General features: G+C 36.5%; 1 protein-coding gene across 1 annotated transcript in view; it reads left to right on the forward strand.

Moving 5' to 3' along the window:
- LOC118199195 (transforming growth factor-beta-induced protein ig-h3-like) overlaps positions 1-2,479 on the forward strand; it is a 117,891-nt gene extending 115,412 nt beyond the window's left edge. The window contains exon 14 of the mRNA XM_085825072.1: positions 908-2,479. Coding sequence (XP_085681198.1) covers positions 908-1,158 — 251 coding nt within the window. The 3' untranslated portion in view covers positions 1,159-2,479. The remainder of the gene's footprint in view (positions 1-907) is intronic.
- Positions 2,480-16,891: the final 14,412 nt, after the last annotated feature.

The raw sequence follows: 16,891 nt of genomic DNA on the forward strand, positions 1-16,891 counted from the left end.
CAATATCTGCGCATGGCTGAAAATATTTTGAGAAATCAACTGCGCTCGGAAATGCATACACTACTGCATCATTATTGCAAATTAACAGATCGAGTAGAATGGAGTAAAATTCATCCATCATCAGTATCACCAGCAAAACCACTACATGTTCTGCCCTTGCGTTAAATGTTTTTTTTTAATTTTTTTCAATTTAATTTATTTTTAAATCTCTAAATAAAGTGCGTCATGTAAGAAATTCGAATTTAATTTTTAATAATTATACTTACTGCCTTACTTAACGTATTATTTTAATTTTTTGTGTCAGTAATTGTGTTAATTGTTTATTGTCACACTCAATGTATTATTAACGACTTAACTTTGCATTATTTAGATAATTATGTTATGCATAGCCATGAAACTCAATCACCTTGTACCTGTATCGTATGTATCTATCGAACTTAAGAGTTAAGGGTTATATTTTGTCCGTTCACCTCCAACTCGGTAGCATGTGGAAACAGTAAATATTCTCTTCACCTGCATTGCACAATTCATCCATCCTTGAGCCACTTATTTATCCAGTGCTCATCATGCCCACCCCCCAACTTTGACATTTTAAAAGAACTGAAACACGTCAGCTTACTTGTTCCTTCACCAAAGATAACCCTGGAGAGACTGCAATCAAGGAGATTTTGAAACAAACAGTTTCGTCAACTAGACCACCTGGCCGATAAACTAACTATCCTAGTGGATCAGTTGCCCAATGTCCGTGGGAAAAAAAAAAGTAAAAGAGTGCTGTGAAACTACAGAAAAAGATATGATCTCATCTTCATCTCATTCTTTATACTTTATGTTGTATTTTAACCTTTTCAATTGCTCAGAGAAAACTAAAATAAACGAAGTTAAGCATACTGATTATCAATAATTTCAGGTGCCGTATGTTGCTCTCAACTGACAGGGGACCTGCTGTCCGGCCGTCAACAAAGTCGCGCCATTGATGGATTCCTGTTACGAATGGAGCGGTCCCGACATGGATCCTTGCTGGTAGGAGGCGCTCGCATCGTCGACTGCGACATTATGGCAACAAACGGAATTGTACACATGACAGACGCAATTATAAGTCCCGATTTTTGGGCTACGCATAGGGACGGTCTCAAGAACAATGTCTTCGTAAGATTTTAGATCACAAAGAAACTTCTTTGAGAAGAGAGACCGCGAAGCTTGATATTCACACTGTCCATAAAGTAGTCTCACAAAATACAAGACTGTGATTTGTTCAAACAACAGTGGCATAATATTGTGATAATATGTAAGGAATCGTTTGCATTTCTGATTAGTGTGTACATGTTTGGCATTACTGAAATCCTGATTAATTTGGGATTATTTGCCTATACCACTTCTTATCACAAATTCTATTTCATTAGTCAATTACTAATATATATACAAAAATTCTTCAAAATGCAGAACGAGAACTGATTTGAATAAAAGTATAAGATTTATTTATTCTAATTTATTCTAAAAAGAAATTTACAATAATTATTGATTTAATGCAGCATTTCGTGGAACGTAGTGAAAAAGAATTTCTTCATAATTATTAATATAATGTAACATTTAATGTAATGTAATGAAGTTATGAAATTAATGTTTGATCATAGATATATATCATACCTCATAAATATAGCTGTTTTTTTTATTTTTATTTTTATTTTCCGAAATTTTTACTTTGTAAAATTTGGCGTAATATATCTCAGCATACTGATATAATTCTTGAAACATCTTCAGTTTTAAGGTTTCAAACACGAATTCTAATATTTGAAAACTGTAACACATTTAAAAGTCAGTTTTAAAGATGATGAAATTCTAAAAAAAAAAAAGTGAACAGTTTATAATAACACAATGTTAAACTAAAAGACATTTAATAAAAGTAGTACTTTATTTACGAGTAAATTGACTAAAAGATTTTTCCATTAAGAAAAGGATGGAAAAATTTCCATTTTTCCATTAAAGATTAAGTCATTTCTGCTACATATGCACAATCATCATTTTTATAGTTGCTTAAAATACATAACAAATTTCACTAACAAATTAACTTTAAATAAAATTTATAACACCAGTAAAGTTCAATTAGTATCTTTATCGAATTATATATTTTAAATCTATTTTTTCGAACATCGCCATCATTATGGCGGTGTTATTCAATCCACCGCTATCGATTATTTTTAAACTAAGAACAAATCGTATGCTGAGATTATGAATTCATGATTTCCCGAAAACGTTTTCTCGTTAGAAAGAAACATTTTTCATTTCCAGCTCTTCTAATTGATAGTTAATATAAATATATACGAAGAACATGTTTCATTCTTCACCGTTCTATTCTTGCGACGTCTTATTTTCTCAAAGCGGGTAGAACTTAATTCTAATTATCTTAAAAATGAATTGTCACTGATGACCAATGCTTATTATTCTAAAATAACATGAATAAACTGCTCATTTAAAACGTAAAGTGTGTATTTTTATCTCGAAACATCTGTCCTTCTCATTTGATATCGATGCCAAACAAAAGTTGAGTTTTCCCAATTATTAATATAGAGAGCACGTAATTCACGAATGAAGGAATACAAACATTACTTAGCTTTATTACTCGCAGTATTATAACAATACAGGCCTTCATTTCTAGATGCCAATGAATGCCTGTTAGGCATAATTTTCGGAATAAATACGTCACAGTTAAATTTTATAAATAAATATAATGTTCAACTAGTACCTAGCGTATCTCCTTATACAGTATGACCCCGCTTAACGCGGGGGATACGTTCCATCGAAGTAGAGCGTAATGCGAAACAGCGCTAAGCGAGGTTATCTTAACATGTAAATAATGGGGTTAGGGGAAGACGGATAAAAAATGGTTAGGCATTAAATTTAATAATGTTTTTTTTAATATAAATAAAATCAAACATTTATTTCTTACAAAAATAAAAACAATATAAACGCATATACTTTTAAAAACAAATAAAATTCTCAGTCAGATCATTCAGTCTATTCTGGGTTTCCAATTTTCTGCCTTTTTGTCAAGAAGGCATTATGATAGATTGGCTTAATGGCATATTGCGTTCAATTTCGTCGTCAATCCATATAGACAGTCGTTTCTCCATTTCCTCTATAATGTTATTTCTAGAACGGGTAATTCTAGTTGCAGAGCTTGACGTAGTTGCAGTTGCCGATGACAGTATTTTTTCTTTATTCTTAAGAATTGTCCTTATTGTTGAAGTTGCCAAAATCAATGCAGCACTAATTTGAGATTGACGTTCACCAGAATCTAATCTTCTAATCACTTGCATTTGAGTTTCCAGTGAAATGCTTTTTCTGGTTGCTTTCTTTTCTTGTTTTTTATTATCACCCATGACAAAAACTAAAGATCATAATATTTGTCACTGTATTAATCGTTATAGTATTATACAAATTTAAACTTACAATAATGTCAACAAATGTTTCAAATGATAAAAATGCGTCCACCAAGCAAGAAACACAACTACACTGTTTCGGATATGTTATTTGGAAACCTAGCGCTGCGCACAATTTCGGAGAATCCCCGGGTTGAAATAAAAGAGCGCTAAACCGAAACAGCGCTAAACGAAACAGCGTTAAGCGGGATCTTACTGTATTTCACTTTCTGACTGTTTGATAGATAATCTGAGCGGGTCTGAAATATATGCCTTTTGTGGACATGTTGGATATCCATTGCATTACATCATTGTAACTAATACATATCCAGTTATTATATATATTATTCGTAGAATGCTTTTCTCTTTCAAGAAAGCGATCTCCTTAAAAACCGATATTGTTATAAAAAATTAAAACTAAATTAATATTGATTTTCGACTTTTGTAATTAATATTCCCAGCAATTTAAGTATCTAAGGCAGTATCAAAATATATCCACGAGGTACAAATTTTGAATAAATAGTCAGGTAATGTAGAAATATGGAAAATCAACTGAGAATTTTAGTCCAAAGGGGCAATTTGCCCAGAAAGGCTATTAATTTCGTTTTACATTTTGCGTTGGTTCACAATAAAAGTCTGAATCACTTTTCATATTGTTGCCACCAAATATTAGAGCTCTGTATGATATTTGAAGAAATTAAATAATGAAGAATCTACATAAATGTATGTATGTTTCTCACGTCGTGAAAGAAAAGGTACCTAGAGACATCAAATTTTGAATAATGAAGTCCTCCACTCGAATATGGGCATATGGAAACCCCAAATTTGGAAATTGGAATTTGCTTTATCATCTATTTTATATTTTGTAAAACTTTACCCAATTTTTTTTCCGTGTGGTAACTTATTTCAGGATGTGAGAAATCAATTGGGATCTCTTTAACACAGGTCCTGGCGAGCATTTAATCAATATGAGCACATTTGCGGCCGTTCCCCAGTGTTGACCAAGGCTAGCCAAACCCTGAAGAAAAACTTTCGATATCTGACCATGTAGGTATATGACCCACAGCCAAAAGGCAACCATATGGTTCCTGCCGAGCCGGAACCTATTACCGAGAAGTTGGAAAACCTTCTGGAACGAATTCTTACCGGTTTAGCCCAGAATGTTCTCGAACACAAGCCGAAAGCTATATAAACCCTGCTGGTCCGCAGTTAGTTAGTGGGTGGGATCCTCGTGGAGAGGGCAAGTAAGAGTGCCTCGTAAAGTGCGAGATAGGTAGTATTGAGAGTGTGTCTCGTCTAACGAGTCAGTCCGTGCAGAGTCGATCGAGTTGACAGCCGGGCAGTGAGTGCCGAGTGGGTCGTCGAGTGCACCGAAAGAGTCTCGAAGTATATCGCGGTTAGTGCATCGTCGAGAGAGCGTGTTGAGCTCCGAGACCGACTGAACCGAAGAGTCAGGAGCTATGCTCTGTGTGTCGTCGAGTGCATCACGAGTTGTAGCGTGAAGAGTCTCAAGAGTACGTAGAGTTCCGAGAACGACCAAGCAGAGTCGCGAGCTGTACTGAAGTGCTTTGCCGTGAAGCCGTCTCCACCGTGATAGCCTGATAACCTGGAGGCTGTGTAGCTGATCGTGTCAGCGTGTTTATAGTAGATCTTCGACGACTGTAAAACGTGACTTTGGAGCTGTCCTTTCTCAAATGCTTAATGGTCAAGAGCGAGTAATAGCCTATTGGAGTAAATGCTTTTCCAAACCGGTAAGAATTCGTTCCAGAAGGTTCTCCAACCGTCCATGGTATATCGCCAATTTTGTCGCCAAATGTGGCAACCCTGCCTTCCCTTGCCTTTTTATTGCAACCCTAAAAATGCTTTGCGGGGAAGCCATCTTACCGCGCCTTGACATTTCGTAACAATATTTTATATCGATATTGTAGTATCTAAGAATTTTTGCATTCATGGGAATAACAACTTATTTTCTCCACCTTTTTCCTGATATGAAAACATTTCTCCGACGCATATAAGTGACAATTAAGGTTTTATCAAATATTGCATACATTATATCTATCGAATAAGAAAACCAGTTTATTTCTTTAATAAAAATTTATCAATGCAATGACGCATAATTTTTTCCTATATATTTTTTTCCTAGATTTGAACACATTTGTTTAACTGTTTTCCACTAAAAAAACACATGCGTTTCTCCGAACACATGTTATATATGTTTAAACCTTGAATGCCTACAAAACTAATTTTTAAATATTTAAAAATGTATATCGTCAATTTTACATCTTCTTCTCTCTCTCTTTTTTTAAGTTCAGAAGCTTGAACTCGATGTTCGTATCAATGTATTATAAAAAAATTATTGAATCTCCCATCGAAAGAAACATTTATTGTTGATTAATCATTAAATCTGTAAGCTACTGAAACATTAAAAATATTAAATTTTTTACGCTATTGTAAGCCAGTTGTCTCAAATTCAAATTGCAGTTGCATGCTGGCCGAATGCACGGATACCGTAAACCCCAATAAAGAGCCCCGGTACACTCTTTTATTACATTAGGATTTTCATGGAATGAAGAGACGGTAGTCTCAAACGTGATTGTGTTATTTGCAATGAAATTCTTGCAAACGAAGGCATGCGAAGTAAATTATATCGGCAGATTGAAAAAAAAAAATCATTCTCTAGAATTTTTTAAAAGAAAGTTGGACGTGGTGAAATTTTAAAAAACGAAGCATCTGCATTTCACCAAGATAAACGGAAAAGACATGCAAGCTTTATATCTGATTAGTTATGAAATTGCGAACACTGCTAAGGACCGGACAATTGGCAAAACTAGTATCCCAAGTAATAAAGAATGAAACTGAAGTTATGTTTGGTGAAAAGGAAATCGAAATAATACCATTTTCTGATAATAAAATAGCTCTCAGAATTGATGAAATGCATCAATGCGCTAGAAATCAATCGGTCGCAAGAATTAACTGGACGAATCTATTGATACAAAAGTTTTGTCCCAGCTGATTGTTTTTCTACATTACATATGGAAAAAGGAATCAAGTGAAGATCGCAGCGGATATCCTCTAGACTCTTCCCGAAAACAAACGGCTAGATTTCGAAGCTCTGTCCGGCGCATTAGAGCTGTGCTTTGAAGAGCAGTATTTAAAAGACTTGAAAGCAGGCTTTAATTAAAATTCCGTCAAGAGAAGCCAACGGAAAATCTGCAGGAGCTCGCCACGAATGTTGAAAGGCTATCTCACCACGCCTTCTCGGAGTGGCTTACAAGGAAAATGCTGTCGCTGCAATATTTCATCGACAACATCCAGGATACTAAAATACAGAAAGCACTGCGAATGGCGGATGTCAAGGACGTAAAAGGTGCGCCATAAAATTCGGGACAGCCCAGCAAGCAACTCGTAGAGACTGCCAACCAGTCCCTGCGAGTGACTCGTAGTGACCAGTACAAGAGCTGTGCTTGATCGAGAGCCAGTGGATCAACTGATGGCTAGTTTAGATGATTTATCCAGACAAGTCAATGCATTGATACGGAGTAGGAGTGAGAGCAAACCGACTCTAAAGTGTTGGAAATGTGGTGCTGAAGGCCACATACGACAGCACTAAAGAACACCCCAGAGCACAGAAAATAAAACGGATGATTTGACAAGACCAGTCAGTGCCTTGAGACGGAACAGGAGAGAAAAGAAACCAGTTCAGAAGTGCTGGAACTGCGGTGTTGAAGGCCACATACGAAGGAACTGCAGAACACTCCAGAGCGCTAAAAGTAAGACAGACAAGTTAAACAGATAATTAAATGCCATGAGACGAAAAAGGAGTGAAGACACCAAAGTGTCGGAACTGCAAAGCTGAAAACCACATACGAAGGAACTTCAGATCACCCCAGGGCATGGAAAAAAAGATCATTTCCTAGCAACGACGTGGGAAACAATTTAATGATCATATCGCTGAGCGGAGTTTGAAGGGTAGTGAAAGACCTGATTTTAAAGTACTCGAGATTTCTGCAGTGAGTGGCAGCAGTGATGGAGTATTCATCGAAGAACATATCGATAGAGCTCCTTTCAATATAATCATTGAAACATGAGCTAATGTTACCATCATTCTCAAAGATTTAGTTAAACAATTTTTTAAAAAACTCATTTGGACGCAAACCTGTGTTACCTTGCAGACTGTATCTGGTGATAAAATCGACATACATGGGAAGTTAAACGTGAGCATCACCCTTGGAAGTGCCGCCCACCATCACACGGCATATGTGGCGGATATTACAGATATTTGCATAATCGGATTGGACTCAATCCATTACGAAATACAATTTTTCCTTGAACAACAAACTGCTTTCAGCATCTAAGGACATGACTATCCATCATCAGAAGGGACCCTCACCTGGAAACGTGTGGAACCTGTAAACGTCACCTGAAAATCCTCACCTGTAGTGTATATAATTCTAAATAGTATAAGACCTTGGACCCTTTTTGTTTCTAAATTTGTATTTGATTTGATTTGTATTTAATATTTGAGAGTATTTAATTTTATTTAAGGTACTTATTGCAGTTATTGTTTATGTTGTTTGTTATTGTAATGTAATGTTTATTGTTGCATTGATGCTTTAGTTGTAAGTTTGGCTTCCTGTCCAAGGACTGTGCTGCCTTGGTCGTGCAGTCCTTAGGAAGGGGGCAGTGTTACGGTTACGGCAGTGTTAGTTTGCTATTTTGAGTGAAATTGTAATTGAATTGTTTCATTTTCCGTTATGTGTTTTAAGAGAAAACTACGCCGAAACAGTTAAAATACAGGAGCATGAGCATTTAATATTTAATAAATAGATATTTCGTAACTGTACTCTTTTGCTATCCAGAGAAATCTAGAAAATACCAGAATGTTCTCGAGCATGATTAAAAAGCTTACAAAAGCTAGATCAAAAATATCGCAATACAGTTGTTTACTTAGTGCTGTTATTGATTGTAGCGAATTCGTGGTGAGATCACATTAGCTTTCTCTGTGTTTTGAATTGAGTTCTATTTATATTTTAGTAGTTTATAGCTACTTTGAGACATTGCGATATCGTACGAATGTCTCCGAGGAAATTTCAGCATTTTTTTTTTATTTCATGGGATAAGAATAAATTTTATTAACTTTTTATCGACTTGTGCATTCAATCCATTTCGCACCCGTACACATGCAGCAATATTCAATGAAATCCCCATACAATTTAAGCAGCTACATACTTTTTAATCCCTTTCATTCCGCTGAAACTTTCGAATGCAAATTAAGAATATCAACTAAATTTATGATCTTGGTGACTTAATGAGGAACAATTTTTTGTTAAGAAAGAAATATTTCAGAGTTTCATTATCGTTATTGCTAGGGAAATCGAAACAGAAACGTGAAAAGGAAAGGACATCTTTTAGAAAGTAAATAAGGAAATCTCTCAGAATTTTTGCAATTTATTCCAAAATACAATCTCCAGATCAAAGTCTAGATATTTTAATATTATCAAGAATTTTAGTCACAATTTCTGTAAGTGTTGCTATTGTGAGAAAGGTTTACTAAATAAATATAAAAACAAATTAAGAAGTACTTAAGAACTATAAAAGTATATTTTGCGTTTAAGAAATCTTTCTCTACTGTCTACAACATAAGAGCAATCTAACAGAACCCTATGCTGGCCATGGTTTTGCGAACAAAAAAAGCAAACTAAAAACATAATTTTTAGATGTTTGAATTCAAGATTTTCTTCGAAAATAAATGAAGAGTTTTATTTCCTTACCTGTGACTTTGAAAGTTTCTGTAGCTATATACTTGTATATCAGAAGTGGGACAAATTAAGCGACCGCCCAGGTGGCAAAAGTTCTAGCTACGCCACTGTCAACACTTATATAAATAGAATATGTGCGGTAATAAAAAAGGCGGGTGGCGTTTGGCCTCCTGAGGACAAATGTCCAGAACCAACAGCGTAGCGGGAGGAGACCTGGCGTTTGATCCGAAGACCAATCTGCCGGTCCTTGACCCGGGAATCGGATGTCCGAAACCGGCTGGAAACCACTGTAGGCGGCGTGAACCGTGCGCGGGAGATCGTCGTAGACAGTGGCGGAAGGCAGGAGACCCGGCGTTTGATCGATGGGCAGGGACTGTGGGAATGGCTTCAGGTACGCCTGCTAGCGTCTCCCACAGCTCAGTGTCAGCGTGGCCCCGCTGGAAACTATACGGCGCCTTGGTCCAGGCCTTGGCTCGTATAGGCTAATGACGCTGAGCAACCCATCCCGAGCGATCGACTGGTATGAATTTCCGGAACCGACCATTTATGGGAGGAGACCCGGGGTTTTCCCAGACCACTGACTGGACTTGTGTCCTGTCAGCTTCGATTTGTCGGGTAAATAGTCATTCTTCAGAGGACTAGAACCATAGGTCCATCCTATGGTAGGCGCGGGCTTGGCAGGGACCGTACTGGTACTGTTGTGTCCGTTGCCTTCACTGTGGGAGCGTTATTCATGTAGATATTAAGCGCTGTGCCGGTGGGGTGCTCTCCGCGCAGCCTTCAGTGTGATGGATTGGGGCGATGAACATGTGAAGTCCCTGCGGACTGTTGAGAGGGTTGGCGTCCCGCCGGCACAGTCGTCTGAGGGAGGCTATTATATCATGTTAAGGCGCTCAAAAGAAGCTGCCAGGTTATGTGGCCCGACTCGGTGTTAATGCGGTAATAAAAAGCAGTATAATCGCGACTGAAATACTTGTATTTTGTCCAAATGCATCGCAGAATCACTACAACATTCATACGGAAGCATTGTATCAAAATCTATGCCCGATGATTTTCAAAGATGTTTTTGAATATTGCTGTTAAAATAGTGAGTTTAATAAAATCATGGCCGTTAGAATCACGTTTGTTTAATAATTCCAAAGAAATGGGAAGCAACCACACATCACTCCTTCTGAACATGAAATTACATTGGTTATCTAGAGGGAAAGTGCTAACAAGACCTGTATAACTATGTGAAAATGTTGCAATGTCTTTTGGCGATAGAAACGCATAAAAAATTAAGAAATATCATACGCAATCTGAAATTTGTTTCGAAGCTTACGTATTTAGCAGACATATTCACCATAACTTAATGACTAAATTTTTGCTCTAAAAGAAAAGTTTAATTTTTAATTTACTGAAGAAATGAAAATTGTCATACGAAGAACTAGATTGCTCACCCTAAAGTAATACTGTTGTTAATGATATAATAGTTACATTATTAATATATCTATCATCCAATTGACATATCCGGAAACCTGAATTTTAATAGTAGTAAACTGATACATTTCTGGTTACCTGTCCAACAACTTTGCCAAATTCTTTCTATGAAAGCTTACCAAATACAATCGACTGAAGCTTTGAAGATATTACTCCCTTTTACATCTTCATAGCTCTCGTCACCATCTATTAGCATTAATGTGAAGTTCAACAACGCACGAGTTTCTCATGCACTTGAAGAAGATAATATGCTTGGGATTCGATAGCGGTTCTGTTATGGGGCAGTCGAATATCATACCGCTGCTACAACAGAGCTCCTATGCGACAGATTTTGATAATCGAACTGCTTTGTAATAAGACCATTTTTATTAGCTCTCGAGATCGCTACATACTTCCTTCCGCAGCATTTCTGACATGTTATGAGGAGATATTATTCGTCCTTCTTAGTGCAGGATTTACATATAAGTTATACAAACTATAGCTTAGGGCTGCCACTTTCTTGGGTGTCCCGAAAAATCTTAATATCGTATAAATATAGAATTAAAATATAGTATAACAGATTTATAATAGGCCCCATATCTCAAATAGCTCAGGGCCTTATAAAGTCTAGATCCGGCTCTGGTCGTTGTGAACTAAGCCTGCGTTGTAGGCGGGTTTGTGAGCCCATTGCGTTCGATAGAATTGATCAATGTGTTTCTAGTTTATGGCTGTCGTGTGTAGGCGCATTCAGTTGGATTCGTTGATGCATTTTGGAGAGTGATTGAGAGAACTTGGTTTGTTAATTTGTGTGTCGCTGTTAGGTTGTGAGATGGAGCATTTGTGAAGAAGCACCTAGGCGTGTGTGAGATAGTTCAGCATTTTTCTTCAATTGGGGGAACGTGTGCAGTTCTCCGGGTCGCCATTGTAGTGATCACATGGTGGTGTGCTCGCTTGGTGCTGCTTGGTATGCAGTTGCTTGTTTGTATCGACATCTATTAGTACCGATGAGAAGTGCAGCTATACATGAGTTTCGCATGTCCTTGAAGATGATAATGACCTTGTAATTAGATTCTAGTTCTCTTATGTATCAGTTACGAAGTTGAATAAATTCTATGGCTGTCTAAAACATTTATAAATTCTCGAAACAGTGACGATTCAAAGTTTCGTAATTGATCTGCTACAATTGTGACGGGCGTTCCAAATCTAGAGATCTAACTATGCAAAATGGTGCGCGCAGTAGTCTCTGCAGTTATATCTGACGTAGGAACAACCTCAGGCTTCGAAAGAATTTATCAATGATGGTCAGGCAACATTTATTTCCGTCCTAGAGTGGTAGAGGTCCAAAAATATGCAGATGTGTGTGAAAAAAATTAGCGTCAGATAGAGCAAATGTACTAATTGGAGCTTTAGCATGCTTAAAAACCTTAGCTCGCTGATATTTATCATAATTTCTAGTTATAATCATCATGATAATGCGAAACTCGTTCATTGCTGCACTTTTATTTGGTGCTGCTTGATGTCTTGCTAATGTCGCTGTTAGCCCTAATGAGAAGGGCAGCAGCATACGAGTTTTTCATGCCATTGAAGATAATAATGACCTTGGGATTTGATCTCGGTTATGCTATGTGGCAATCAAATAGCATACCGAAAGTTCTCGTGCGACATTATCTGATATTCGAGCTGTTTTGTAATGCGAGCGTTTTTGTTTGTCTCTACAGTTCCCTACAAATTTTTTTTTCTACAAATAATATTTATTTACATTTTAAAAGAAGACATTCGTAACGTATGTTAAGCGCTAGTAAGAAATGGCCCTGGTGCACCGGCAGCTCCTTTGCTAACGTAACAAAAGCGAAGGAGAGGGTTGAAGAATTATTTCAGCGCCACTTCTCTTGAACTAGAGAGCGTTCACTATAAATTAAAACCAAGTACCGAAGTAAACTGCCACTGTCGAACTTCTTGCGTCTGAAAATAACTCGAAATGCCCTGGATTTCAAAAGTACCCTTCAAACAGGGGTTACTAGAATTTCATTCTTGTAAAATTATATTTAATATTAAATACGTTTTCCTTCAGTTCATTTCGAAGTCATAAAGTCTCTTTTACAGAGAATGTGTTTTGGTCACCTTTAAAAAAATTAATTCGCAAAGAATAGTTTGGAGAATTATAAATTCAGTTTATGAAAAAAAGAATGTTTAAAAGCTTGGGAACCCCTGCTGTAAGCTATTTTGCTATGAGTACTGAGTAATAAGTTTAGCAAAATCAAGATTTTTCTTTACAAAGATATTTTACAATCCTTCATTGATCCGTATTAAAACTTTAGGGAGCAGTTAAGTGTGATGTAAATGTCTTCAGTTTGAGCTTTCATGCATTTTTCGGATATTCGTCGGAGGCAAAAACGTCGGAGGCGTTTGGCTGCTTTAAGTGTGTGGGCGACATTTTAGTATGCCAAAGGAAGTTAATATAATGTGAGGAATAGCAACTAGGGAGAAGAGGAAAATATATGGGAAAAAAATGGGTTTAAGGATGTGTTCATTTTTGTTTGGTAACTGATTACCGATTTGATCCTGTTATCTAGCTAAATTACTGTTAACAATCAAGTAATGTGCATTTATGACAGAAGCGTAGGACAATTGCTACACTTCTGTCATAAATGCATATATATGCATTAATCTATCGCATTTCCGGTCATATGATTTACATATGTATTAAATAACTAGCTACATTTAACACTTATTTCTGGATGTGTACTATGTTAATGCTTTCTGGTTTGAAAGACTACACATTGAAGCATTATGTATATGCTTGTAAAAATATTATTTCAGATTAAAATTCTCAACTACGATGAAAATATGCCTCTATTATTTACTTTTAAAAATGCAGTATTTGATAGTCTTCCACACAGCAGCCATTCTGGAATTTGTTCTGTAATGTTATATAATGTTCGTTAATTATTTAATGCATTATTTTTCCCGACTATTTATTTTCATAAAAAATATATAATCAATATATAGAATGTTAGTTTAATATATTTATCTCTTCTTTAATTATTCTATCCACTATATTTTTATTTATGTGAACCCTTGATAATTTATTATATTTTGATTATAAGTATCATTTAAAAGTAATTAATAAGTTCATTAAATCTTCCTCTAAAACACTGCTTCTCAACCGGAAGGGGGATTTCATAGTTTCGTGGTATACGGTCAGCGTTTTATTCTTCAGTTAAGCATTCAGGTTTAGTTTATGGATATAAAAACTACTTTTTTCTCAAGTTTTGGTATTTATCAACATTTTCTCTACACTTTCTGTTGTTCAATCTCATATAAAACGCTTTCGAAAGTAACACAATAGAAATTGCAATAGAACACAAAAAAATTCAAAATTTCTAATATATACATCCCACTAAATAATAATCTCAGCGCACAAGTTGATTCAGCAGAACTGATTCACCTCCTTAATTCTAATACTTCTACCATTGTCGGAGGGGACTTTAGCGCCAAACACCCCTGCTGGAACCGGAGACCTGCAAACAAGAAAGGAAATGGCATATTTAACCTCATTCAATCAAATAATTACAACATTCATACCCCAGACGAGCCCACCCATTACGGGTAATATTGCGCCACCACAACTGACTTCTTCATCTCAAATAACATTACTAACAGATGGAATATTTCTGTAATTTCAGCCCTCTCTTCCGAACACAACTCCATTGTATTTAAAATCTCCATTGAACCTCCCTTCACTTGACAGAAGTATCGGAGTTACAAATTGGATCAAATTCTCAGAAAAATTCTGAATAACTCTATACAAGAAAATCCATGCATCAACAACAAAGAACAGTTAGAACAAGAAGTCTCAAAATTTACCAACTGCATCAATTCTGCTTTAAGGGAAGCCACCAATACTTTTTACGTGAACAAGCCTTTCCTTCCCCTGCCAGCCGATATAAGAAATAGTATTAAAAAGAAAAACCTGATCCGTAAAAGAAGGCAAACCACCAGGGATCCACAACTCAAACGCGAACTAAACTCTATGCAAAAATAAATTAACAGAAGAATCAAGAACAAGAAGAAGAAAAACCAACAATGGACCAATTTCCTAAATAACCTAACTATAGACGAAAATTCCCTATTTGACATTTCCCGCAAATTCAGGAATCCTTATAAACCTATCCCACCTATACATTGACCTAGTGGAATTTCATATACAGAAGAAGATAAAGCTAAATCTTTTGCGGACTATATGGAAGATACATTCACTCTTAATCTCACTCCGTACGACAATAACCATATTGAACGGGTCAACCAGGTGGTCAATAACTTCCTTAATACCCCTGCTCCGTACAACTTCACTTTCCTGACTACCCCAACAATCGTTGCCAACACCATCAGCGCCTTACAAACGAAGAAAGCCCCAGGGCACGATGGCATCTTGACCAAAGCACTGAAGCATCTTCCGATCAACGCTCTTACCTGCGTAACTAAGATAATCAACAACATTATCAAATTCTCTCATTTTCCTAGCCCATGGAAGCAAGCTATAATAATTTTTTTTGCTAAACCGCAACAAAATCCCACCTTTCCACGGAACTATCGCCCTATCAGTAAAGTTACTGAGAAAATTCTACTTTTCCACATCCAAAGAATTCACTCTTCCATGAATTTCCCCCAGAAGAACAATTCGGTTTTCGCAATCATGATAGCACTTGCCACCAACTTTTTAGAGTTATCAACATTATCATTGAAGGCTACAACTGCAAGCTTCTGACCGGTGTCATATTCCTAGATAACGCGAGAATTTTTACAGAGTATTGCATCGCGGCTTTATTTACAAATTAATCGCTCTCAATTTTCCATATCATTTTATTCGCTTAATAACCTCTCTTCTCAGCAACAGAACATTCAGAATCAAAATTGGTACTGCTTACTCAACCACCAGAATAATCAAAGCTGGTGGCCCACAGGGGTCGGCACTTTCGCCATATCCTTTTAATACTTATACGCAAGACATCCTTAAAGACCCTTCTGTTCATCTTGCACTCTTTGCCGATGGCACCTCCATACTTACTAAACACTGCACAGCAATCGCCGTCAGAAACCAACTCCAAAACTATCTCATAAAACTAGAAAATGGCTCACTCTCTGGAGGATTAAAATTAACACTGATAAAACCAAGGAAATAATTTTCCGTAAAAGAAACATGAAATACTATCCTCCACCCCCTGAAATATTTGACGAAGAAATAGACTGGATTAATGAAACCAAATATCTTGGAGTCACCTTATATCAAAAACTTACCTTCAGAACCCACTTCCGCTCAGAAGCAGAAAAATTTAGAATCACCATAGCTACTATGCGACCTTTTCTTGGTAGAAGAAGCAACTTATCTACTACAAACAAATTAATTTTATATCGCTCCATACTTCGTCCAGCCCTACTTTATGCAGCTCAAATCTGGGGACATGCAACTAAAACCAATATTAAACAATTACAAATTCTGCAAAATAAAATTTTATGAGAAATTATCAATGCTCCTTGGTATATTCCAAAAAACCTACATTCACAGAGACCTTCAAGTAGAACCTATTCAAGAGTATATTAAACGATTAGCGGTCAACTTCTTTCATTCAGTACAAACCCACAGTAATAGCCTTATTAGCACTCTCAGACACTCCCCGCATTCCGGTGAAAAACATCAGTACCCGTGTGACTTCCTACCCACATAAGAATTACAACCTTAATTGACTCATTCCCGCTAAATTGACTCTGCCGTCTGTCACCCGCTGCTACATCTTGTAACGACACTGACTCTTTTTTCCCCCTCCGACACCTTCTATTACTTATCTTTTTCTTATCACTTATCTTTTTCTTTTCTTTCCAGATTGTTATCAGAAGCCGAGTAAAATGCTGTTTCTACATCTTGGCACTCGAGAATAAAATACGATTTGTATATAAAACGCGTTGAAAAGTTATCTAACTCTATACACAAATATATATATAATATATATATATATTACCAGGTTTTTAAAGGGGGGAAGGATTTTCTAGCTGTGATAAAAGGTAAGTAAAATGTAAAAGGAGACGTGGGGGGGGGAAATGCTTAAAACTCTGCTCTAAACAGTTATATTATGACCAACAGAGAAACTGTGATAGACCATACCAATTATTTAACAATAATTTAACGATAGAACGTTAAATTATGGCTGTACTGTTCGTACGTACTGTTCTAATACACTTTTAGATAGGCGGTGGGTGTGG

Source organism: Stegodyphus dumicola, chromosome 10 (genome assembly GCF_044657685.1).
Source record: "Stegodyphus dumicola isolate Sdum_Otavi_A_Nest chromosome 10, ASM4465768v1".
Taxonomy (NCBI): Eukaryota; Metazoa; Arthropoda; class Arachnida; order Araneae; family Eresidae; genus Stegodyphus; species Stegodyphus dumicola.